The 23,893-nt window shown below is 52.5% G+C and overlaps 1 protein-coding gene across 1 annotated transcript in view; it reads right to left on the bottom strand.

The window, feature by feature from the left end:
• The window catches only part of LOC105697507, a 198,259-nt gene that overhangs the window by 18,423 nt on the left and 155,943 nt on the right, over positions 1-23,893 (bottom strand). Inside the window, exon 5 of the mRNA XM_012420866.1 lies at positions 16,114-16,226. Coding sequence (XP_012276289.1) covers positions 16,114-16,226 — 113 coding nt within the window. The remainder of the gene's footprint in view (positions 1-16,113; positions 16,227-23,893) is intronic.

Raw genomic sequence — 23,893 nt, 5'->3', positions numbered from 1 at the left:
TTACGACCCCTGGAACGACCCGGATGAAAACCAATATCTTACTGCCTCGTGGGAATTCCCTCTCCGGTATTCGCGTTCCGCGCCCTGCGTTTGCGAGCGCCTTTTGTCTCCGGTGGGTACAACGATGCTGCAATAAAAATCCAGGAAAAATTAGTAAAAATGAGCCCAACGAAATAGACGTCGAATAGGGCGGCTGTCTGGACAGATTTCTAGGAGTTCCTTAATTTCTTTCGGTGAATTTCGTCAATTTAATTGCATTTACTCTGAAACAGGGGGACGTAGGGTGGAGGAGGTTGAAGGGCGGAGGTCTCCAGGAATCGAGCCAAGGTTCCGGCCCTTGGCTGTAAAGAAGAGGCGCGTGCCTACGTATAAGAAGTCTCTAATCTCGGATAAAGGGAAATGGAATTTGGCAAGGAACAGGGCGAGAGGAGCAAAGGGCTAATAACGCGAGTTCCGAGACGTCGTTAGGCCCCTACGACTCCAGGGGTTCGTTTCCTTGAATTTCTGTAAACTCAGGGTGGAAAATCCAGCGTACCCTGAGAATCCATCCCCACGAATCATCATACTCTGTTGGAAGATAAAAATCCTCCCATTTAAAATGAAATAACCCGTGGAATTTTGCGCCTTTCAATGAATTAATTTTTTTTTTAGGGTACTCCCGCTGCAAAGTCGACTCTGGACCCTCGATTGCGCTGTCTGACAAATGCGAGGGAAATCTCATCTCGACAAAGACCTAACACAACATTAGCCACTGGCGAAGAATCCACCAACAATCCCGATGGATCTTGCGGACTAAAACGTACGCACACCGTCGCGACGATCGCATAAACCGACGCAAAGTGCGACGTTAGGATTTAAACTCCGGCGTGAAAAGCTTATACAAAGCTCGGAATTTATTGGATGGAAATCCTCGGGGCATAAGCGTGCAAGTTCTCCAGAGAGGCGAAGTTCCTCCGTAGGATTAACACTTTCCTATCTCCTCCTCGAGATGCGCAGCCATTCCAGGCGAACTTTCCCCTTTCACCCCCCTGGACCCCAGTATCCCTTGTCGCTCTTCAGAGCTATGGAAACGACGAATCTTTTGCATCCCCAATGAGTTTCCGCGCCCTAGAAGTCACTAATAATACCGAGACCCATTATGGCTGACATTAACGAGAATTCCCGCTTATAAGAAAAAAAAAATCCCCTGCTAAATCGCATTATTTAATATTGGATAAAATGAGCTCGATGCCTGGCGGAATAAAAATTGAACGAGTTAAGACGGCGGGGAATTATTTTATTGGGGGTTGATAATTAATCTTGGTTTACTTAGTAATGGTTGCTTCTTAAGCCCGACGAGTTACTCGACAATCTGGCACTGCAAGTCGCGTTAAACGAGAATAGAAAGCGTTTCCTTTTGCTCCGGTTGCACGAACGAGCGAGAGAATTTGCATCCCCGAGTCAGCCATTCCTGAGCCTCCGCAACCCCTTTATACGAGCATAGGAACGTACGAGCGCTGCCGACGGCTCTAGCAGGGAATAAACAAGATATACCGTGCACTCCGCACATGCGATTATCGTTAAAATCGTATTTTTCGAAAAGCTTGCCAGGCGCCGAGACCCGGAAACTTTCCAAACGGGATTCGGGAAGCGAGGCGAGAACGCGACACTCCGGCGAGAATTATTGCAAAAAGGGGGAGGAAGGTTTCTCGACGCGATCGAACCACCCTCCAAATAGCCTGGCGATATTTCCAAAGGTCGCTCGTCATATCGCAATTATTCCCCCAACCGTAGCCACCTTAAAATTTCCACCCCCGAGAGGAAAAATGTTTAACGAGAGTACGCATAATTGTCACCCCCTTACGAGGACGAAGGATGTGGAATAGTTACGGCACGAAGGGTCGGATTTTGGGACGTATAAAATCTTGAGGGTGCATCGGTTATACCGTCATTTTGGAGCAGGAAGGGTATCGCGATAACCCTTCGGAATGAAACTTGGGAAAATGAAAGGGGCCTATATTAACTTGGCCCTAAGGAGCAGCGATTTTTGGGAGGCCGAATATTTCGAGGGTGCATCATGTAAATCGGCATTTTGGAGCCCCAGGGGTATCGCGATCGCCCTTCGGAATGAAATCCAGGAAAAAGAAAGGGGACTAAGTTAACGCGGTCCTAAGGAGCAGCGATTTCTCCGGGATCGCGCGATCCCGTTTAATTATGCGAGGGGCGGTGCGGGGGCGAGGTTTTTCCGCCGACCCCGGGGGGGCCTCCCACTTCTCTTCCTTCTTCCCGGAGTAGTCTGGCATTTATGGAGTTAACATTTCTAAAACTCGCCGTCCCTGGCCGGGAAGGAGCCAGAAGCAAAAAAGATAGAAGCGACGGTGCGAGCCGGTGGACGGGGGTAATGGCAGTCTTGGAATTGCGTTATCAATCTCCACCCCCTGCCGCTCGCCCCGCGCCCTCCGGCACTCCGCTCGACTCCATTCCATTCCATTCCACCCCCAATCCCAACCCCCGGACGCGGCTTCCGGCCGAGCCGGCGCGGAAGCCCCGCTCCCACCCTGCGGCGCCCCCGCCACGGGTCGCGCCCTCCCCTCGGGGTGCATGCCCGCGCCCTTCACCCCCTCGCCAAGGCCCTAGGTGGCCTCGTTGCATTTCATATTAAAGGTACCCTCGCGTTTTCGTTTCGGCGTGGCATCGCAACTTAGAAATTAAACGCGCCGCCTTTCGCGACACCTTCCACCGGGAACGCCTCCGGCTCTTTTTCCGGGGGTGGAGGGCCATTTTCCCCGATATCGGCACTCCGCCCGATTGGGAGGAAATATGGCGCTTTACTGCACCCCGAGAGAAACGACTCGGCTGCATTCGCCATCTCATGCCGATTTCCTTCAAGAACCTCCTGCCATTTTTAATATAAATTAATTCCACGATTTTATAGCTTCGGTTACAGGTGGCTTCCCCTTGATCCAAGGGCGATCGACCAAGTTTCGCAATTTAGGGAGGACCCGGTCCATTCCTCGCCGCGATTCCCTTTTTCCCGTTCTTTGTGGGGGAATCCTCGCGTTTCTGCGCGATATTCCCGATCCCGAGGAGCCAGCCATCGTTCCGGGCGATCGGCAATCGATAGTCGCGAATCCTCCCGATTCGGCAGGGTGACGTTAAGCCGCGTCGGGGGTGGGTCGGGGGAGGATAAGAGAGGGATACCGAGCGGCAAAAGGGCAGTGTTCCCGAAATGCCGCGACAGCCCGTTGGCCCCAGAGTCGATAGCGTATCGCTTTCGCAGACCCAAAGGTTACCGAATCGTTCCAAGACTATCTTAATGGCCGGATAGATCGTTCGATACTATGGCCGAGTCGTAAAGGCTATTGCCTCGGCCCTCTCTCTCGCTCTCCCTTCGCTGTCCTATCGGCTGTCCCACTCTCCTCCACCCTTCGGGGCAACCCTTCGGCGCTGACGTCGAAGCCGGCTTTGCGCCGCCCGGAAGTCCCGGCAAACCGGAAGTCCCGTCATCCCTCGCCCGAGGGATGCGACTTCCGGCTCCCACCCTCCACCCTCTCCCATCGGCAACGACCGTCGATTAATCGCCGTCCCCTTAACGAGGAAATCACGTCCTGCGAATTCCCCCCTCGGGGGCGGCGCGGAAAAGTTCCCGCGAATCGACACCCTTCCTCAAGGGAAAAATCTCCGAGGAGGCTGAGAATTCATTTGCTGGAAGATAATCGAGCCTGGGGTGCATCATTGCCGGGATACATTAGTGGTATTAGAAGAGATCCTGTAATCAATGAGCGCCTGGAAAAGGGGATGATGTGGCCAAATTGATTTTCACGAAACCGAGAGAGAGAGAGGGTGATGGGAAAACTAATACCGGAATTTAGAGATCCGAATTAAACTTATTTCGGTATTTAGAATTAATTAATATCGATAATTATTCTTCGATCCTTTTGGGATAAAAATTCAAGGGGATATCATTTTTTGTTACGGCGTTTTTTGGAGACTTCGACGCTGCCATGGAGAACGCCATCATGGACGCCACTGGTACCGCTAAGAGAGGTTTTGCAGGAAAATTCGGAGGCGCGGGAGTAGGCTCGTCGGTGGTACTGTACCTGTACGGAAACTAATTAATACCTCCTCTTTACGGTGACACTTATGCTCTCCGAACAATGCGAGCGACGTGTAACTTAATTAAGGCAACGACGCACACCCGACCGCAGCTTTGCGGCGGTCGTTCCTGTATCCGCTCGCAATATTATTCTAGTCCGTTCCTCGCAACCGCGCGGAACGCGCAATGGCCGACGGGAAATTGTATTTGTTGCGGCGTATACCTAACTACCACCTTTTCGCGAAATCTATTCGGCTGCCGGAGAAAATTAGCCGATACCCGCGGGGGGAGGGGCACCACGAGGGACGCGGGGTACCAGGCAGCCGAGTTAAGGGAAATTGCGCTTTCCCCACATCCCTAGAAACTACGCGGTTTTCCGTCTCAGCGGGTCCGCGTACGAAGAAACCTTTCCAACAAAAGTTCTTCGTTATCACCTAAGGAAGGCCTTTCGTTCAAGGGATTTTTTCCCCAGACCCCTCGGTGACGCCCAAAATCCCGCTCTTATCTGCGCGCAACAATGGCACTACGTCGACTACCTATGACGCTCCCAGGACCCTGTGCCGATTTCTGGAGACGCCGCCGACGCTTTACGATTTTTTCTACGCGTCTTCTGCGTGGGAACAAACGCTTGAGCGAGTCAAACCGTGGGAGCCGCCGCGGCTATTCCGCGTCCGTGATTTATGCCGACGCGTTTGCCGGGTTTGTCGCGTTCCGTGGCGAGGTCGCGCGTCGGAAGATGCGAAATGTCGGAGGCCGGATCGTTGGTTGCCCGGCAGAGCGCGTAACTGCCTGAATAAAGTAGCGGGCCGAGCATAAACGAAATTTATGGCCAATCGCGGAGCCACCTACTGGTCGACGCGCCCGCGCGCGTTCTCGGTCCGCCCCTGTCATTCAAAAAGGTGTCAACAGCAATCGCTTTTACGAGATACTTATTAATTGTTACGGCCGTTTTACGAGGACGTAAAAGTGCAGCTACGACCGCCCGACAGAGACCGAGAGAGGGGCCCGAGCCAAAGGGAGAACCCCCGACGGATTATGGCCGAAGCGACGTTACGCGTCGCGACGCCTCCGGAGAGAAGCCGCATCCGGCAATCGAGGCCGGAAGCGGCCTTACACGAGTTAGACATTTAAGAAAATACATTAAACAAAAAAAATACCCAATCAATAGAATTACCCTATTTATTGAAACAATACTCCAAAAAGGAAACCTAAATACCAAAAAGGTACTCCAACGGATTTTTATCACGAGGAGAGAATTCTAAAATCCTGGAAATCTTACGGACGATTTTTGTGGGGATCTTTCTTCGGGAATTTTCGTTTTACCGATACGGGGCTCGGGGGAGGATTCTGTAGAGGGGTGGAGGCGGAAAAAGTTCCTCGGTTTCGGGGAAAGGGGAGGCTCTGGATTTCGCAGAGTCGAGGGATGCCGCGAAAGGGTTAAAGAAAATCGTGCTGGATGGGAAACGGGGTGATGGCCGGGTTGGCTCGGCTCTGCTCGGTCTTGGCAGGGCTCTAGATAACGGCCGTTATCCAAAGGGAGGCGACGGTAATGCGCCGACGGAGGAGAAGGAGAGTTTTCCTTTTCCTTTGGCTCGCAGCCCCGGCTTATCTCCCCACTAAATCCGGCGATTTTAATACGCGTTTTCTTGGCAATTTCCGCGCTATACATTCTTTCGTCTTAGCGCCCGTCGAGGGGGTCGGCTCCCCACTGGGGGCCGCCCCTTTTTAAACCGGCTTTATTCTTACGGCCCTGTTTAAAGCAATTTCTGATTTCCCTTAATTCATTACGCGGCCGTTCCGCACAGCCGCGTAATGCGCGGGGGAACGGCAAGGGGTGTTTCTCATCGAGCACGCAGCCGCGATTTACGAGCTCATTTTTCGAAAGAGTGACACCTGCGAAAGGGGACTCCTAACTACTTTCCGGGACAAAGGAAACGGGTCTCCAGGACCTTAAACTCGAAGAAAGAAAAATTCATCCTTGAGCTTCTAGTGCTTATCGATATTACATATCCTCCTCCGATTCTTACGAGACGTGGAAGGCCTCTCCTTGCTTTACTCATTTACGAGCACATTTTTCGAAAGAGTGACACTTGCGTAAGGGGGCTCCTATCGTCTTTTCGAGACTAAGGAAATGGGTCTCCAAGACCTTAAACTCGAAGAAAGAAAAATTCATCCTTGAGCTTCTAGTGCTTATCGATATTACTTATCGTCCTCCGACTTCCACGGGAAGGCCTCTGATTAAAATTGCCACCAGGTGTCAGGGGTATAATCTAATTCTGGGATTTTCTTTCGCGCGATAACGTGGCGGAAAATAAGAGGAGCCATCGGGGTTGATTTTCCCTCGCGAGTTGCAATAGAGACCCGGCGACGCTTTACGGGGAGACCAGGACTATCGCGGGGACACAATAATCGATCGTAAAGTAGCTGGTTAATAAACCGGGGGTTACGTCAGAGGGTACGGCGAGCGCAAACTTTCTTCCCGGGAAATTGAGCCGGATTTGAGTTATCGAACGACGGCTCGGTCTTCCCCTCGGCCGGTCCCGTTTACGAGGGTGACCCTCGGAGTCGCCGGCGACACATCCGTCGCCATTACCCCCGGGGGTCGGGGGAAAACTTGTAAATAAAAAGGAGTAACCCGACGAGCGGGCGTCGTTTCGCGGTCGTCGGAGGCGCCACCCTAAGACGCCGATTCTCCGCAGGAGGGTTCATAAAAATCACTGGTTTTCATCTCCCCCGGTTTTCGGCTGCCCCGGATCGCGACCCTTCCCCGCCGGGGGTGGAGATGGACCTCGTATTCCAGAACCCTCCTCGAAGATGAACGGGACCCTTGCCCCTGTGTCGGGACCAATGAGCGGAGCTCCTTGCCAAAGAAAACAGTCGAGGTAAACACGAGAGAAAGTCTCGTAAAACGATTGAAAATAATTCAGAATAATTTTAAATAATTTCTGCATCGACGTCGCTACTTACATCATTCAGGATCGATTTAACCAAGAGATCCCAGGTCGGAGCAACCCTCTGGAGTCACTTCCAGGAGCGACAAAGGAGCTGACGAAGGACCTTTGACGCGTCCAGGGAGAGTGGTTCCTCTTCAGGGTTGCAACAAAGCTGGCTCATTTACAGTCGCCTCTCTCCTTGTTCAGCCCGATAAATCCAAAGCGGCGAGGCAATTACTCGGCCTGGTATACAAGTATAAGGGTGTCAGGGTGGCTGGTTAAAATTAAAGGCAAAGCGCAGAACGTCCTGGCGGAGTTCTCACCGTCGTAAGGTAGGCAGCCAGCGCAGGTAGGGAGCTCGATAAATATGATTGGACGAGGTTGGACCGCTCTTCAGGGGTGGTCCTTGCGTCCGTACCTCACGATGTGAGATGCCATTTGCCTCTCCCTCCCCCATCCTGGGGGCCCAGCTTCTGTCTCTGTCTCTTGGACCACGTAGAGGGCGATCGGAACCTGGGCGAGATCGAAGGCTGTCCGCAAAGTCGTATGTCAACTCTGTCAAAGGAGCCGACGTGTCTCAATCTAGATGTTCCCCATGGATCCATGGATTCCACCAGGTCCACGGTACCCTGCTCTTCTCCACTTTTCCTCTCTCCTCGACTTCGGTTTTCTTTTCTCTCTCCCTTTCCCCCCTTCTTCAGCTCCCAGCGAAACCTCCCCCTTTCTCCTGGGCAAAGGACCGACCTAACAGGTTCGTAACGCGTAGAAGCGTTGCGTTTCAGCACGCCTTCCCAGATACCGGCTGCCATATTTATCGATGACAGCCAACCAGCGAGGGATCTCTCGTACCCCGAGACAAAGATCTTAACGATCTCTTCTCGTGGACTCGGAGAAGGACCTTTCCGAGATGTGGAACGATCTCGCTCCTGACGCTAACTTAACCCACGTCCTGGTCTCAGGGTCTCCTGCAGCCAATCTCGACCAAGACCCTCGATATATGGGAGGAGGATTAATTTATAAGCAGCGGGTAAATATCACGGTGTTGGGCTCGAGGGTCTTAATCAGACTGGAAGGGACGCGTCCTGATGGGTCAGCTGATTCGTATCTGTCATCCATGTTCGGTCCGACTTAGTTAACGTGTTAATTCCCTGTTACGTATTTCCAGAAAGTCCAATTCCCACGTGACGGTTTTTATGGTCCCTATAGGCCGAATCGAAACATTGGATTAATCTAGGTATTTAGTTTAATCCTGAAGACAAAGGGATATTTCTAGGGATTTACGTTAGGCTGCCTCGTCTTTTCAGATTATTCGATTTCCTTAAATTCTACCGTCCCGCCTCCTTTACCTCGACCACCTATCCTCCGGACCCTCCAGGGACGATTCTAATCAACTTATCTAATTTTAATGAAATATCGGACACTTTCCAAAGCTCCGCCATTCCGAGGGGTAATTACTTACGACCTACCCGTTTCATCCACTGGGTTATTCCTGCCTAAATTCGGCCGTCCTACCTAATTTGCCTTAATTACTTCCCACGACAGCGGAGTGCGTTTTCGCTCGATAATTATTTTCTTAAATCCGCGGCCTCGTGAGAAATGAGGGATTCAGCCGTACCGAGCGTGAATTATTTAACGCGAATCTCTCCCATTCGCCTGGTTTATGAGATTCCATGAGCGCTATCGTCCTACCTAATTTACCTTAACTACCTACCGCATCTTTAAAAGACATTTCTGTCTGACCGATCTGCCCGTTAAGCCGCGAAACGATCATTAACATCGCATTATCGACGACCGAGCCGCCTCGGAATGTCCTTATGCCCCGAGACCCCGAAATACATCGGAATCGGTCGCCATAAAAATTCCTCCTAAGAGAGATGTCTCATCGAGGAGCCATCTTTTTTTTTCGGACGGATGACGCATCTCGGTAAAATCGATTTCTGATGCATCGTGTGGGGCGAGGACGTATCTTTCAACGATTACTAAACGCCTGAATCCCTTGATGACTGCACTTTATCTCATCGACTCTCATTCCGCACATCGGAATCTCGCATTTCGCATCCCAGCCGCGTGACTGGCGATCGTCGCGAGGGTACTCCTCGGGGTCGCCGAGGCGCCTCGTCCTAAGTAAAGAAGTCGCGTAATGCCGGTCGTGCGTCTCCGGGAAAGATTAAACGGTTAATAAGAATAAGAGTCTCGAGGCTCCCCTTATTCCGCGCGGCAGGGGTTCCTGTGTCGGTTGCGCGAGCGTTCGCCGGCGGGGGCGGCGGGGGCGGCCGGGGGGCGGAGGGTTACCCTGGGTGGTTGGAGGGAAATGGCGGCCATCTTTCCCGCGAGCTCTTCTCGAGAACCAATCGCCTCTCTCCTAGGGGCATTAAGGCGGCAACTCCGGCTGAAGAATTGCCCCTGCCACGTTAGACACATTTTTCTCGCTTTTCCTTTATTCCAGAGCCGCCACCTCGGCCCTCTCCCGCGGGAAAGCCTCTCTTTCTTGCCCGCTTCCTCCTCGGCGAAAGCCTCTCCTTCCTCCACCGTCCCACTCTTTCTCTCTCTTTCTCCCGTGACGACCGGTCGTTCCGCGTCTCTTGGTTTCTTTGTTCGCCGGCCCTGCCTCTCCGAGCTCTCCGAGAGACGCACCTAGGCATTATGCTCTTCATCCCTGAAGTGAGCTCCATCGAGCGGCAGGTGGCTGACCTTAATAACGCGCCCGAAGGCCGTCCCGGAGGGGTGGAGGCCCGGCCCAGGGCTGACACGCATCGCGCACGCACCCCTCGGCGGTCCCTCGCGAGAGAGGTCCTTCGAATCCTGGAGATTTACGCGGGGAAAGGACTTTCCAGCTTTCGTCATGCCCCTTTCTCCGGGTCGAGCCCTGGGAAAGGGACGCGGATGCCCTGGACCGCGCACCCTCGATGAAGTGCCGGCCACTCCTAATGGCCGAAATGGTCCAGGGTGGTCCTTCGTGGCACCCGTGCGAAAATGCACTCGTTACGGGACGTTGCGTTTGAAGGAGTACTTCCTCGATTCCCTGGGGCGGGTCTCCTCGGGGAGGAGGGCTTTCGTTGTTTCGGAACCGCCGTGTTGCTCCATGATGAACGATGTGCTTTTCGAGGAAGGATGTCACGTTAACCTGGATACTGCTTCTTGCAGCGGCTCTTGAATTCGCGCTCCGGTGATGAGGGATACCTCCTTAATGGACCAGAGGGACGAGACCTGGACCCGTGTGAAGATGCACGCGTCACGCTGCAACGAATTCAGAATCACCCTGATTTCTTTCATGGAGCGGGACCCTTCGGGGAGGAAGACCTCTCGTACCCAGGAAGCTGCGATGTCGCACCGGTACGGCGGCTTTATTCGCTTTATGAGTTGTTTTGTCGCTGCCGGCAACCATCTCCAATTCATGAACGACCGCCAGGAAGATGTAGAGCCGTAAGGGAGCTTGCCACGATTGTAAGTCTCGGTTATGCATCCCCTGGAATAGTACGCGGAAAATCAAATTAAACCGGGGCATAGGATTCCTTTTTATGAAGGTACGTACAAGATGATTGGAGTGCTCATACGGCTTCCATGAAGTCTGGTACATCCGTGATTATTCATTGATGAAACTTCTGAAAAAAGAAATATTCCCGACGGGATAAACGGCGGCGCTTAAAGAGTCTCGCCGGGATTCGCGGTCCCGAAAGAGGATAATTTATCCCGTCATAATCGCGTCATCGGCAATTCGCTTCAGTGCCTCTCTGTATCGCGAGTGATAAAAGTCCGTCTCTACGACCCATTCATTTCGCCCCACTATTTTATTGTCCCGTAACATTTTTTACTGCCCGGCCGACGTTTTACGCCGTTTGCTTAATTCCCGACAGACTGCGGGCATTATTTACGCGGTCGTGTCGTTAGCATTAACAGTAACGACTATTGGCAAGAGGTTGTACTTGCACGAGTACCGGCACGCTCCGTCGGTAAGGCAGGCTCCTCCGGTAGACGGGGATCCTCCGACTTTACGGCAGGCCGCTCGACCGTACTGCACGGCAGCTCGGCGAAGTCGTCAAAGACTTTTACGAGCGGGTAACGGGATTTAAAGTGACGATGATGCAACCTCAAGGTGTTCACTTTATCCTTGACGGCCTCGTAAATGTAACCGATGACATTGTCGGGATGCGTTTCGCTTTACCTCGCCAACTCCGAAGGCACTCCTTTACGAGTGCTCTGCCTTATTGGAAATCGTCCCACATACGAGGGCTCGTCGAATTCCGCCGATAACGCGCTTTACGTGCATATTACCGACGGACTCCTTCCCAGATGTCTCCTTATAATTCGCAGAAGCTTCCCCGGGTGTGTCGTCTTCGTAGGAAAAGACCCGTACTACAATTTAATGAGCGTAATCAGACACACTTGTGCCCTAACAATCACTCTTAAAACTAAACTCCTGGCACGATTTTATGTAAAAACAGAAATGGAAACAACGTTAGGCAACATTTATAAGCGCCATGTGTGCTAATATTTCATGTAACGGAGGGTAATTACCGATTTAACAGCCGTCGAATTGTGCTGGAAGAGGGGGCGTCGTTAAAAAGATAGCCGCCCGTGGCGCCATCTCATAAGGGAACTCGAAACCTGCTGAGTGTGCTTCCCGCCGTGTAAGAAGCCGCCGCTCGCCGATAACTCGCGCATAACTGGCGTGTGGAAAAGAAGGTATCTACATAATACGTTTACCTAAGCACGACAATTCATCGACCGTTAAATTTGACCTCGGTCGATAACTGTACTTGCTCTTTACTTCCAAATATTTTAGAGATTCCCGACACCGCACGTAAAAAACGGTGCCTTCTGACCTACAAGTAGAACTGCAGTGAAACTATATTTTAGTAACGGTCATTTCATGTATTTCATTACCTCACGACCACCAGAAAAATTCAGCCGTTACAATTTCTAGCCATCTAGAGTATAGCCGTTAAAATCGAAGCGTTCGGTCGAGTTTTCAACGAAAGATATGAAAAGCCGAATCACGAGGCGTTATCGATGCGTATAAATGTAGTTTATACGCGGGGCGACGCGTTTGCAGCCTGTTGCGACGAGCGCGAGAAACCGCCGCTGGCTCCATCTGTGGGCAGTCGGCGCTAACGCGGACCCAGAGAGAGAGAGAGATAGGCTGGCTTGGTCAAACAGCGCGCACTCGGCAAAAGTGATTCGCCGAGTCGACGGCAGATGGCCGATCCGTCGAGTGTCGGTGCGCTCGCGCGCACAGCGGTGCGCGCATTTCTTTCGGGCAGATTTACGAGGGAATTAAAACTGACAATTATTATTATTGTGCCGTCATATAAGGAGGTAACAGATAATAAATTCGGCCGTAAAACGTTAAACTAGTGGCCGCGTTTTGTAGGGCTGGTTTAGTGCTGAGTCGCGTGCAACGGCGCTCGTTAAAACAGCCGTAAACCGACGTAACCGCCAGTGGTACAGCTAGTTCACCGCAGAGCGCGGCCCGTGCCCAAAAACGAAAACCTGTTCTCCCGTTTTGGGTTCCTCTTTTAAGCGGATACAATTTTAGGACGGCCGCGGCTGGCGCACGTGGCGCGACGGTCGAGTGAACACGTGGTTCGGAATGACAATGACGAGTGGTGGACAACCGTGAAGAAGGTATCCAATAACAAGGTATATTAAACCAAATTAGATTTTATTATTTTTCAAAGACCAAGTGGTATATAATAATAAATATGTCCGTAGGAAAAGCAACTCGACGGACGATAAGTCGAGGCCGACACTCCGTTGGCAGTACAGAGCTCGACAGTACTCGAGTATTTACCGTTTAAGTGGGTACGGACCACTGGCACCGAACTAGTTACGATTCTAGCCGTAAGAGCAGCTCAGTGGTCGATTCCCGAGGAATCGCTCCTGAGCTCGATGGAATTTCAGGCCCGCGGAATGCCAGCCAGAATGCCGTCCACTATCTCAGGATATACCTCGTAGGCTGGTATACACAGCCGTAATGTGCAACATAGCACCCAAGAATCGTAACTATACCGATGCATCGTAAATCTGGAGGAGTCGGCGTACAACAGGTTCAGAATGATATATCGCTCGTGCTCCCGGCGCGCCGAGATGCGACTGCATACAACCTCCTTGACGCCACTCTCGTAAATGGCGCATCAATGTATATTAATTGGCTGTACAGGGAGAGGCGAATGGGCGGCTGTAAAAAGCACAATGGCCCTGAAATCCGCCGGCGTGGTGTCCCATTTAGGAAAGAGCACATCCAAGCAAAAGGTAACCTCAAACCATAACCATTCTCCACTTCCATTCTTAACCATTAACTCAAGTGCATAAAAGCCACAATTAAAAAAAAAAAGAAATGAGAAGATTGCATCGGGATTATTGCAAGGTGTTAATCACTCTCGTGGAAAATAAGGATGAAACAATATTTGCAAGAATTCCCGACAATTCGCCAATCTATCATGCCGGCGCGCCTGCCGCCCTTAACACCTTCCCTCGATTAGCTAAATATAGATTTACCGCGGTAGTCAATGTCGGGATTGAATGATGCTTGAATTTTGGAAATTCCTTACCGATTATTGTTGATAAATCGAAGGGATATTTATTTCAGGTCGAGGTCTCGTGCGCGGCCGCGGGAAAAACGGAAAGGCGATATTTAAAGGGTCGGCTGATTCGCGTGGTGCGGCGATTCCAGCCAATCGTGGGAACGTAATGGCCTCCGCGGAAGGAGCCGAAGTTGGCAGCGCCGCCGCTAGATGGCGGTAGCATAGCCGGTCGTAAATCGCCCCGGGATTCCCGCCCATCGCGCGCCGAGAGGCGGCGCTTCGCCCGCCTCCCTTCTCTCCGTCATGGCGGGGGGGTGGTGGGTGGGCGTCCCCACCCCGGCGTCCTTCCCCACCCCGCAGCGTCCCCCACCCGCCGCGCCGAGGGAGGCCATCTTCATAAACGCGAGCGCCCATTTCAAACGGTATTGAGGCTAATTTAAGCGCCGCTTAAGCGATACACTGTTTGTTTATTGCTTGTTAAAGCGTTCTGGATTAAATATAAAACGTTGACGGACGCGCAGACGGCCGCTAGACGGAGTGGCGCTATCTCGGCGTCGTGATAACCAGATGAGACGGAACCGGGCCGCCAAGCGGACTGACTCAGGGATCCTCGAACTCCGCTCCACGCTCCTCGACGGGAATAATGGATCGAAGAGATTGCCCCTGATGCCAGCTGACGCCAGATCCGTCTCCAAGGAATCCTCGAGCCCAGGGGAATTCCTCGGAAGACCCACACCTCGGATTTTCGATAAAAAGGAACATTCGAGATGCGGTGAATATGCATATCAGAGTGATAAATTAGAAAATTTAGTCCTCTTCGTTTTGGAATAATTTTTACAGGGGACGCGAGAGCTGGAATGGTTTCTCGGGATTATTATCCACGGCTTGCAGGTGAAACCTGGATCCGGAGAGGAGCTTTAAAGCGGATGAAAATGGAATTCCCAGGTGGAGTTCCAGGGAGAAGAAGCAGAGTTAGAATTAGCCAGAGACGCGGTGCTCTTGGGAAGGGAAGTAATTAATCGGGGTGAAATTCCCTAATTGCGGAGCAGGTTGGATTTTGTTATGGACCGAGGAACCGTTCTCTTTACTACCGTTAAGAGCCGAACGCCGATCGCACCTCTACACAGAGGAGGATATATTGTAATTATAATCTTCCGTTATGCGAAGGCCGCAAAAGTGTTCCGGCTTACGCGATGATTACTTAGCAGGCTCGGGAGATTATTTCACGGGGTTGTTATTGGATAATGTCGGCGGTTCTGTATTTCAGGGGATTACTTTCCTCGCAACTGGCCCGCGGAAAACTCGGACGAGAACCCCCGCTGAACTTGTCTCCGACTCTCCGTCTCTCTCTTTCTCTTCGCGTCTGGAAGCCGAAGAGGTCCTGCTCGATGAAAAAGCCAGGACACTCCTGTGACTAAGGCAGTCCCAGGAATGCGAGAGCAACGGAAACCAACGGACCAGCCTGCGGAAATTTAATCGCCCTTCTCGCGTTTCGCTGTGAAATCGGACTCAGGGATACTCGAGGTGCGACTCTGATACAGTGATTTTGACCGTTGGCATGGTAATACGTATCTCCCTTGGCAGAAAAATATCTTATAATGGTTACCTCTTCCACAGGAAATTCCGCAGCTGACTTGGTTTTGCCTCTATCTGTACCAGAGGTAGGAAGAACTTTGCCAAGGAATAGGACGAGGCGCCCCATTCCAGGACATTTCGCAGATATGGAAGTTGCGGAAAACAGCGGGCATTGACGCGGTACTTTAATTGGATTCTTCCGGTTTATTAGCTGGAACGTCGTTTAGGAATTCGCGACGCTCTCTTGGAAATGGAATAACAGAAAATATTTTATTCCAGGGAGGAGGGTATTATGCCTGCGAGTTCCAGTTGCGAGGAGCTCGACGATACGGCAGGCCGTTTGCGATGGGGAGGTATTGTTTCTAATTTTCTTTCTCCTTGTGCACGTATTCTACGGGGTGACCGCCAAAATTGTGTACCTTTTCCAGCCCCAAGGGAAGGCGCATAGTAATTGTTAATAGTAGGTGCAAGGGGGCCGAGGATCCACCAGCCAATGTAACAAGGACCCGAAATTCCGGCCGTACTTCCTGCGGGCAAGGACATCCCCACGACCCGAAAGGGCGGAGCGGACCCTACAAATTCCGTCCGGGAGAATTCCGCGGATGTGGAATTGGCAGAAAACTGCGACATGGACACGGTAACCTAATCGCGTTCCTCCCATTTCCCGGGCGAACCGCCACATAGGTATTCGCGGCGCAACGCTCTCCGGCGAATTGTGTTTATAGGAATAGCCAAACGTATTTGTCCCCGGGGAAATATAGTCCCTTGGAGGTGCACCGGTTGGATCGCGCCTGTGGAGAGACGCCACCACTAAAAAGATCAATACGCCATCCTCCAGGCCGTTCCATGGAATCCAGCCGGTGCTACGTGCTGCTCCCACTTGCCCCAACGGCGAATGCAGCGCCAAAGAGTGCACCGCGGCCTGCACTCGAACGAAGACCCTCGAAGAAAGCGACTTTTTGCTCATCGATGCGGATACATCTCTAAAAAGGACGTCTAAACTTACCGGAGCTGGATGTGACCTCGTCCGAGAGAATGACGTCGCCTCGTTCCTCCATACGAAGAGCTGGAACCAGGTCCGCCAAAATCCTTGGAAGACACCCCCGGAGTCTCGTGCCGCTGCAATCAGAATTTCAACATGCACACCTTAATCTGCATCTGCTAAATCGTGCCGAATTAATACACCGAGCGATATGCGAAACGAGGTTTGCTGGCCGTTCGACACTTGCTCGCAAACAATGGGAATGCATCATTCAGCGGATAGCGTGCATCGAAAAACCGAGTCGTCGCCTCCGGTTGGCTGGGATTAATATTCAATCGCTTGAATACGTTATCGGTCGCACCGTACATCCTCCATGTAAATGAGCTCGTATTCGTACAAAGTGCTCGTAATTAAAACAAATTATTAATTCCAGCTACCGGGCTCTTTAGAGGCCGGCCAACGACAAGATAATTAGTCGTATCGAGTACTCCTTTAATCAATGATCGAAGCGCCGTCTCGTTGCGGCGATCGGGAGTACTTGACTTGCAAATCATCGACAATACGAGGTAACATTGTCTGAGATATGGGCCAAGTCGCCCTCCGTAAAGTCCCATCGAAATGGCCGGGTAATTGCCTCGATCGCCGGAAAAATAGGTATTTTAAATCAGCAGGAAAGGAGCCCTTAGCTTATCGCTTTATCTACTCCGCTAACTGCCCGGCTCTGTCAATAAATGTCCGCTGGCCGATATGAAGGACCTTTAAAAATCTCGGCGCTTAAAGTGGAAAGTGGTCATCCGTGGAAATTTTTCTTTCTATAAAGCGGCACGCGAGTAACAGTTTATACAGTCTTATGCGGACGGCAACCGGAGGGAGACCATCCGCCGTCGTCCCGACATCCGCACCTCGGTGGCGTTGCGTTCCCTCGAAACGGGCTCGAAAAACGAAGGAAAAGCGTCGCCCCGGGGAGACATCGACTGGGACTTTTGTTTCACTTTCGTAGCGCACCGCCGTAGTTATTAAGATCCAGTTTCCCTCTCCTATAAGAAAGGGCCATCCGAGCCAGGTTGACGGAAAGTTTCCCGGCACCGGGTGTCGGGCCGAGATGCGACCCCCGGCGAGAAATTAGAGAATATTAAATTTATAATGAAATTAGGGCCGACAGTTGGGACAGAGGAGGAAGGAGCGAATGCACGCCGGGTCCCGATCAACCTCCGACTAATCTCATCAGCCACGCTTTCGTGCGTTTTCATCTTTACATATTTAAAGTTGGAAATCCTCGGGGTGACTTTGCGACGAGACGGAGGGCCCTACAGCGAGAGTCGCCCCGTGGAGTTTCCACCCTTGTCCTCGGCGGGAGACTGGCAAATCTTTTATTATCCGGTTAATACTGCACGTCGGAAACGGAAGGACGGGAGGCTGGAATTAGGCTCGCGTGGCTCCGGGTACCGAGTCGAAGTAATGCCTCCATCTTGCCTGGGTCATTGGCCATCGAGAACTCCGCTCAGCCAATAAAGTAGGATATACGGATACGTCGATTACCGACCCCTCTGGGGTCGACTTATGCTGAAACGCGGCCAGGGCGTGGACCTTCCGCGGTCGTTAGGGAAGAAACGTACCGACGATGATTTCGCCGACATGGGAAAACAAACGCCGAGGCGAGTTCACGCCGAGCGGAGGATCGATCGAGCAAGACGCTCGGAGAGCGGTACCATAATGGCGTCGTTCACCAGGCGAGGCCGCTGCAGGAGTCCTCGACTCTCCGGTGTACTCCAGTTACCCGACAGGACGAGGTCGGCCGACGAGTACAAAGGAGGTTTACTAATTGAGCAATAAGGTCCGACAGGTCCCGGCGACCTTTCGGTGTTTATCACGGCGACAAAGGCGTTAAGGCGGCTCTATATCTATCCGCTCGGCGTCGGTAGTTATTTATAAACCGTAATGATAATTCCCCGGCGGCCGGGGGTTTTATCTGCAATTGTATAGGCCCTGATATTTATGGCGCATTCGGCTCCTCCGTAATTGCCTGAATTGGCTGTCTAATGCCGGCGTTAAATGTTTACGATACGTGCGAGGTCCCGGCGGGACGACCGCGTGCGGCCTTTCCGCCGACTCGAGCCCTGGCGCGTCTTCGCGGCGTATTTCCGCCCGACCGAGGACGCGCTTCCGGGGAATTTCTCCCCGCCACCGAAACGCTGCGAGCCGGTTCGAGGTGGCCGAAAATAACGAGAGAGCGCCTCCACGAGCACGCCGAAAACCGCCGTTAAGCCCTCGGGGTGCTTTTTCAGGAGGTGGACGCGCCTCCTCCGCGAGGCTCGCGATATCGCGGCGGATAAGCCGCTGCACTTTGCGGGCCCACGCCGAAAAAAATCTCCTGACGGCCGATCGGTGCCGGTGGACAAATTTGCGACCTCGCAAATTACCTCGTGGGGGCGAAAAGAGGTCGATGCCTTTTCCCTTTTTCGGCGACCTCGTCGATAGAGGACGACTGGCACATAAATCGTACCCCTTGTATGCTTTTATTGTCATTCAGAATTTTTATTTATTTATTTTTTCACTCGGTACTAAATGTTAACCGGATATCAAATGTCGAATGGTAAATATATATAGGGACGATTTAGGCGATCGTAGCCTGCAATTGCAAGTTCCATCTAGATGGCACTTTGGGAGCGAACTCGGGGTTGAAGTTAACGAACGAGGGGAGGATTTGCGACGGACCTCGCCGTGCGGCCGGTCCGCGCCGTCCCGGCGGCGTGCCGCAGACGGCGGGCGACCAATTATCCGGAACCGTAAGGGCGAATCGAGGCTCGCAGGGCGCGAGGTCGAGACGGGAAAATTGCGCGAAATTGCACGAGCCCCCCATCGGGATAAATAACGAGGGTCGCGCAAAATGGCCGGTCGATATTGCAAATTCCTTGCGGCTCTCTTCCGGCGGCCTGCGTGCCCTCCGCGCCGGTAATTAAGGGCCGCGTCGCCCCGGAGTTCCGCGAACGCGGCGCGCCCACTGCGGGAAACGTCCAAAGGCTCTTTTCTGCGGAAAAGTGAGGAAAAACGGGGCGAGGCTTTCCCGAAGAAGGGGAACCCTTGCGGCAGGAAAATATCCCGGCCAAAATTTCCTGAGTTTCCTTGGATCCGTCGTTTCTCTTTCCGCATCTTTTGCCCAACGTCGGACGTCTTGGACTTCTCGAATCCGCGGATACCGCCGACGTCGCCGTCGCGATCGATAGAGGACCTAACGAGAACGGAAATAAACGCCCGATGTCGCGTTGGCGACGTCGCGGATGTCGAAGAGCATCTCCCTCTTCAAGGTCCTCCTTGAATAGAGGAGGAATTTATTTCCCACCGATCAATGACTCTAGTTTCGAGTTTACTTCCCTAATTGCTCTTTCCTGGTCGCGCCGATTTTTCCCGCGGATTATTATCGCCGAGGATCGGCGGTAAATAAATAGTCGGCCATTATTCACGGTTTGGGGAACCTCTGCTACGAGGAGAACTCGCCGAGCCGAGACGCGATTAAATGCAGTTTCCTCGCTTCTTGTCCCTGGAGAAATGCGATACCGGGGGCGAGAGGGCCGAGAGATGCCGATCTTGCGGTGGAAAAAAAAAAAAGGAGAAATGAGGGAGATCGGGTTATCGCTTGCCAGGTGCGCTGAGATACGCAGCTTGTCGCATGGCGTTCCTTTAACGAGAACCTCGTGGAACATCCTTTCTGATTGGTTCCGCCATGTTTTAGAAAATATCCCGGGGGATGGATCTCGTTATCGCGATCTACCTCCCGATCTGCACGATCTTGAAGGAGCCATCCAATCTTGAATCAAAAGCACCACTAGGTGCATATTATTAATATATTAATACGATAAATTTTTCAGGTCTGGAAGCGATGAGGCTGATTTTTTATCCAGGTCGATTTCGATCGGGCCGAAGATCCTTTGTCCCGGTATCGGGAACTCGAAGACAACGATGGCGGAGATAAATGCCCCGAGGAAAGGAGGTGGTCACCATTCGTTCAGGACGCCGCAGAAGGTTCTCCTTGGAGGAGAAACCTTTCCTCCATCTTTCACCGTAGGTGCACCCTAAGCGAGGCGTGCAAGGATAGGCTCAACCCCCAGGACTTTCCCTTTTCTCCCGGAGAAAAGTCATGGATGACACGGGATCCCACGGTTCCCAGGCATTCCAGAAGTCCTGCAACCAAGACTCCCAACTTTGAGATCCTATCGGTAAGGAATGACACCCTGCAATCCCTTAAAATTTTCCCTCAATTTTTACCATGATTTTATGTAGAACTTAACACCCCAAAGTCTGCCACAAAAGAAATATACATAATTATACAAGTGATATATGTGCCCATAATTATGAAAGTGGTCTAAGTCAAAATTAAAAAAAAAATGAGTTTATCAGTTATTTCACGCCATATTATTTCAAACGAAATTAATTCAATGTAATTTCGAAACAAAAAATATATGACTTAGACCACTTTCATAATTATGGGCACATATTAACCGCATTATTTTTTTTTCAGAGTTTCGCAAGCAGTTTGTAAAAATCCCCCGTGTCGGCGAAGTCGGCCAAATCCGCATCGGGAACCGCTCGACGGAAGGACCCCGAAGAGCCGCGGAATCTATCCGCGATATCCAGAGCGACCGGACGACCTCTTTTGCGTGGGATTCAATTTCGAGCCTTCGATGAAAATTTCATAGTCCACGCCGGAAGTCCAAGGCCCTTGGCGTGGTAAGAACCCGGCTTTCTGAATTCCCACTCTATCCTCCTGGAGGTCTCCTCGAGGGTCTAAAACTTGACGACAGTCGTCGCGGGCTCGACGAAACGCACTCCAGGAGCACCTACTTCAATTTCGGGGGATAGACGGAGCCTTCGAGTGCCTCGAGGAAACATCTACGGAATCTCGGCGACGAGGACACTTCCAAAGGAAACGACGAGGTCCCCACGAGGTCTCTTTCCGGTCCCGCGAGGTCGCCGACGGCGCGGTAGACGCCCGACGTTATTCTCGTGCGGAAACCGCACGCGGGTCGCCGAGGGAAATGCCCTCCCCGCTCGCTGAGGAGCTTTACGGCCGTGAAATATTTTTTCCGGGCGAACGAACTCGTTTACTTGGATAACCTGAAGATGTACCGGAAGAAGTACCCGAAGAGGGCCGAAGACGAGGTGTCCCGATCGCGGGAGTACCTGGATAGGATTCCAAGGGACAAATAGTCCTATCGGTGAAATTCGTTCCTTCGAAATTATAGATACAAGGAGGTACCTCCAACTTTCCTCTCAGCCGGCGCATCGCGGTTTGCGGAGCTCCGAGGAGCACTTTCCTCAATTTCCCGGCGGGGGAGAGGGTGGAATGGAAGTTCCGAGTGCTTCGACGAGATCCACGAAATCTCGGTGACGAAGACACTCGGAGTAAATGAGGCCCTCGACCCGGCGTCGTGCGGCGTCCCGACGGCGGTCCGCCGACGGTGCGGAGGACCTTTGACGTCTGGCGTTGCCGGCGAGCCGCATGCGTGCACGCGCATGCATAAACCATCGAGCGTGCGCGCCGCGTGCGAATCGCCGATGCGGGGAACCCGCGTCGTCTCGACGGCGTCCCGACGACGTCCACGAAGCCGATAACAAGGAGGATAAGGTAACGAGAGGGAGATAAGGCGTCGAGAGGGGACCGAGCCGTGACCACGGACCCGAAGACACGCAACGTCGCGCAAACTCGTCAGATCTTTCTCTTGAAACGTCAAGAAAGATCTGGCAAGAATTAAGGGTCTCTATTTGCACCGAATAATTGAATTTAACGAGCAACCGGTGGTTAACGTTTTCAGGTGGGCCGGGGAGACCATGAAGAGGTACCATTCTCTTGGCGCAATTAACGTAAGGATGCCTGATAAATAAATAGAAAAGAATCACGAGCACAGAGATTAGAATATTGATAATTAGAAATCTCCGTCTAAATCCAATTATGCAATTCTATGAGTAATCGGTGATTATGATTTTAAAGTGAGGTGGATCCCGAGGTGGACCGTGAAGAGGAGCGATAAATGGTGTCAAGTCTCCCACAGCTGGAGGAATCGCTGCAAGACGATTACAGCCAGCTCCCCTCCTGGCGCAATTACCGTAACGAGTGGCAAAGATAAAGCAAAGGTCACGAGCCCAGGTCGCCGGCGCCGATGCCCTCTTCTTCGGGGCGGCACCTCGCCGATACGGCCAAGAGCGATGGAGACGTCGCGGAGGTCGTGACGGTAACTCAGGGGAACTCGAGGAGACGGTAATGGGGCAAACGCCCCCCGTTTCGCTATCTGATTCCATCGGATGGTCAACGTCCCCCCTGAAGAGGCCGCGAGGACCGCGCGAAGACGCGGCGCCCTTCGCCGTCTTCCGCGGGACCCTCTTCGAGAAGAGGACCCTCCTCCGAAGAGGGGGCGAGGAAGAAAGAGAGGAGCGGAGACGTATATCTTCCGGGCCATCCCGCCGGTACCTCGGTAACCCTAACCCCACGCATTAATATTTTAACCGCATCGCTTACGCGGCTCCGCAGATTGCCTCCGGTGTACCGGAGGCAAGTCGATTACCTCTTCCCGCCCCCGCCCCAACCCCCGGCCCTGGGGCCTCTTCTTCTTCCATTCACCCGAAACTCTGACTGGCGGACAAAGAACGGCAGCTAGTTTACTTCGGCCCGGTTTAATCCACCGTCGAGGGGGCCGCCATATTGGCCGGCCGCTCACCCCTTTACGTGGCTGGCTGCATCGAGGAAGGATTTCCAACCCTCTAAAAGGGTCCTGTATCCTCGCAGTCCCCTACCAAGGGCTCCGTAAGCCAGTATCCTGTACTCAAACTGCCGTAATTAGGAAAAATCAGGGAGAAATTGGGGAAAGTTACGGGAAGTCCATGGAATTCAAAATGGAGGGGGTTCTCCACCTTGCGAGGGACCTTGTTCGTTCTCTCATTAATTTCCTGTCATTTCAGGGGATCCCTTGGAAGTTGATCCTTCTCCGCCGGCCATTCCGAAGGAGTCAAACCGTGGCTCGAATCCATCCTCTGGAGGGATCTTGTCCAGGATTCGCTCGAGCAGATTCCCAGATTGGCCGGACCTTCGGCCGAGCCTTAATCGACATTCCGAGCACACTCGAGATGAGGTAGACACGAAAGTATTTGCACGGCGGAGCGCATAAGTATACATTCATTTTTTTCCTCGGAGGGCTCCTCTTTCTTATGGATGGGCGAGGCTGCGGTCCGCGTAGGAAAGAGCTCCGCTCCGCTATCGCGGCCGAGGATGCGCCCGGGGCGAGGGGCGAGGTGGAGGATACCCGTGGAGGGAGGCGGAGAAAAAACCGGAGGAAAACAAAATAAAAATGACGCTGCAAAAATACGTCGAAGGAAACAAGAGAAAGAAGGGTCTCTCCGAGGCGGCCGCGATGGAGGGTCCGGCCGCAGCGACCCGGCGGAGAGGCCGCGCCGGGCCAGCCGCTTCCAAGGAGTCTTATTAACACCGAACTACCTCCTCTCTTCAAACTACGAAATCCCGAAGACCGATCGACGTATCCGAAACCAAGAATTCGACGACCATAAAAAATATATCCACTCAAACGGGGCGAAACTTGAAGACTCCCTCGACTCTTCGATTGCAAGTGCATGAAGTGCGATCTTTGTACGGACGTCGTACGGAGAGTCTTGACTTCCTGTATCGAATAAATCAACGAGATGGTACATTTTCTCGGGGATAGTTGGGGACGGCGACATCGCGGGGGCCGGGTCTCGGAAGGCGGAATGCCCCGGGGGAGAAAAAGTCCGAAAGAAACGAAAGGAAATAAAAGAAGGA

The sequence above is a fragment of the Orussus abietinus genome, unplaced genomic scaffold (genome assembly GCF_000612105.2).
Source record: "Orussus abietinus isolate OABI.00-Male unplaced genomic scaffold, Oabi_2.0 scaffold25, whole genome shotgun sequence".
Taxonomy (NCBI): Eukaryota; Metazoa; Arthropoda; class Insecta; order Hymenoptera; family Orussidae; genus Orussus; species Orussus abietinus.
This window is presented reverse-complemented; position numbering and strand designations above follow the sequence as displayed.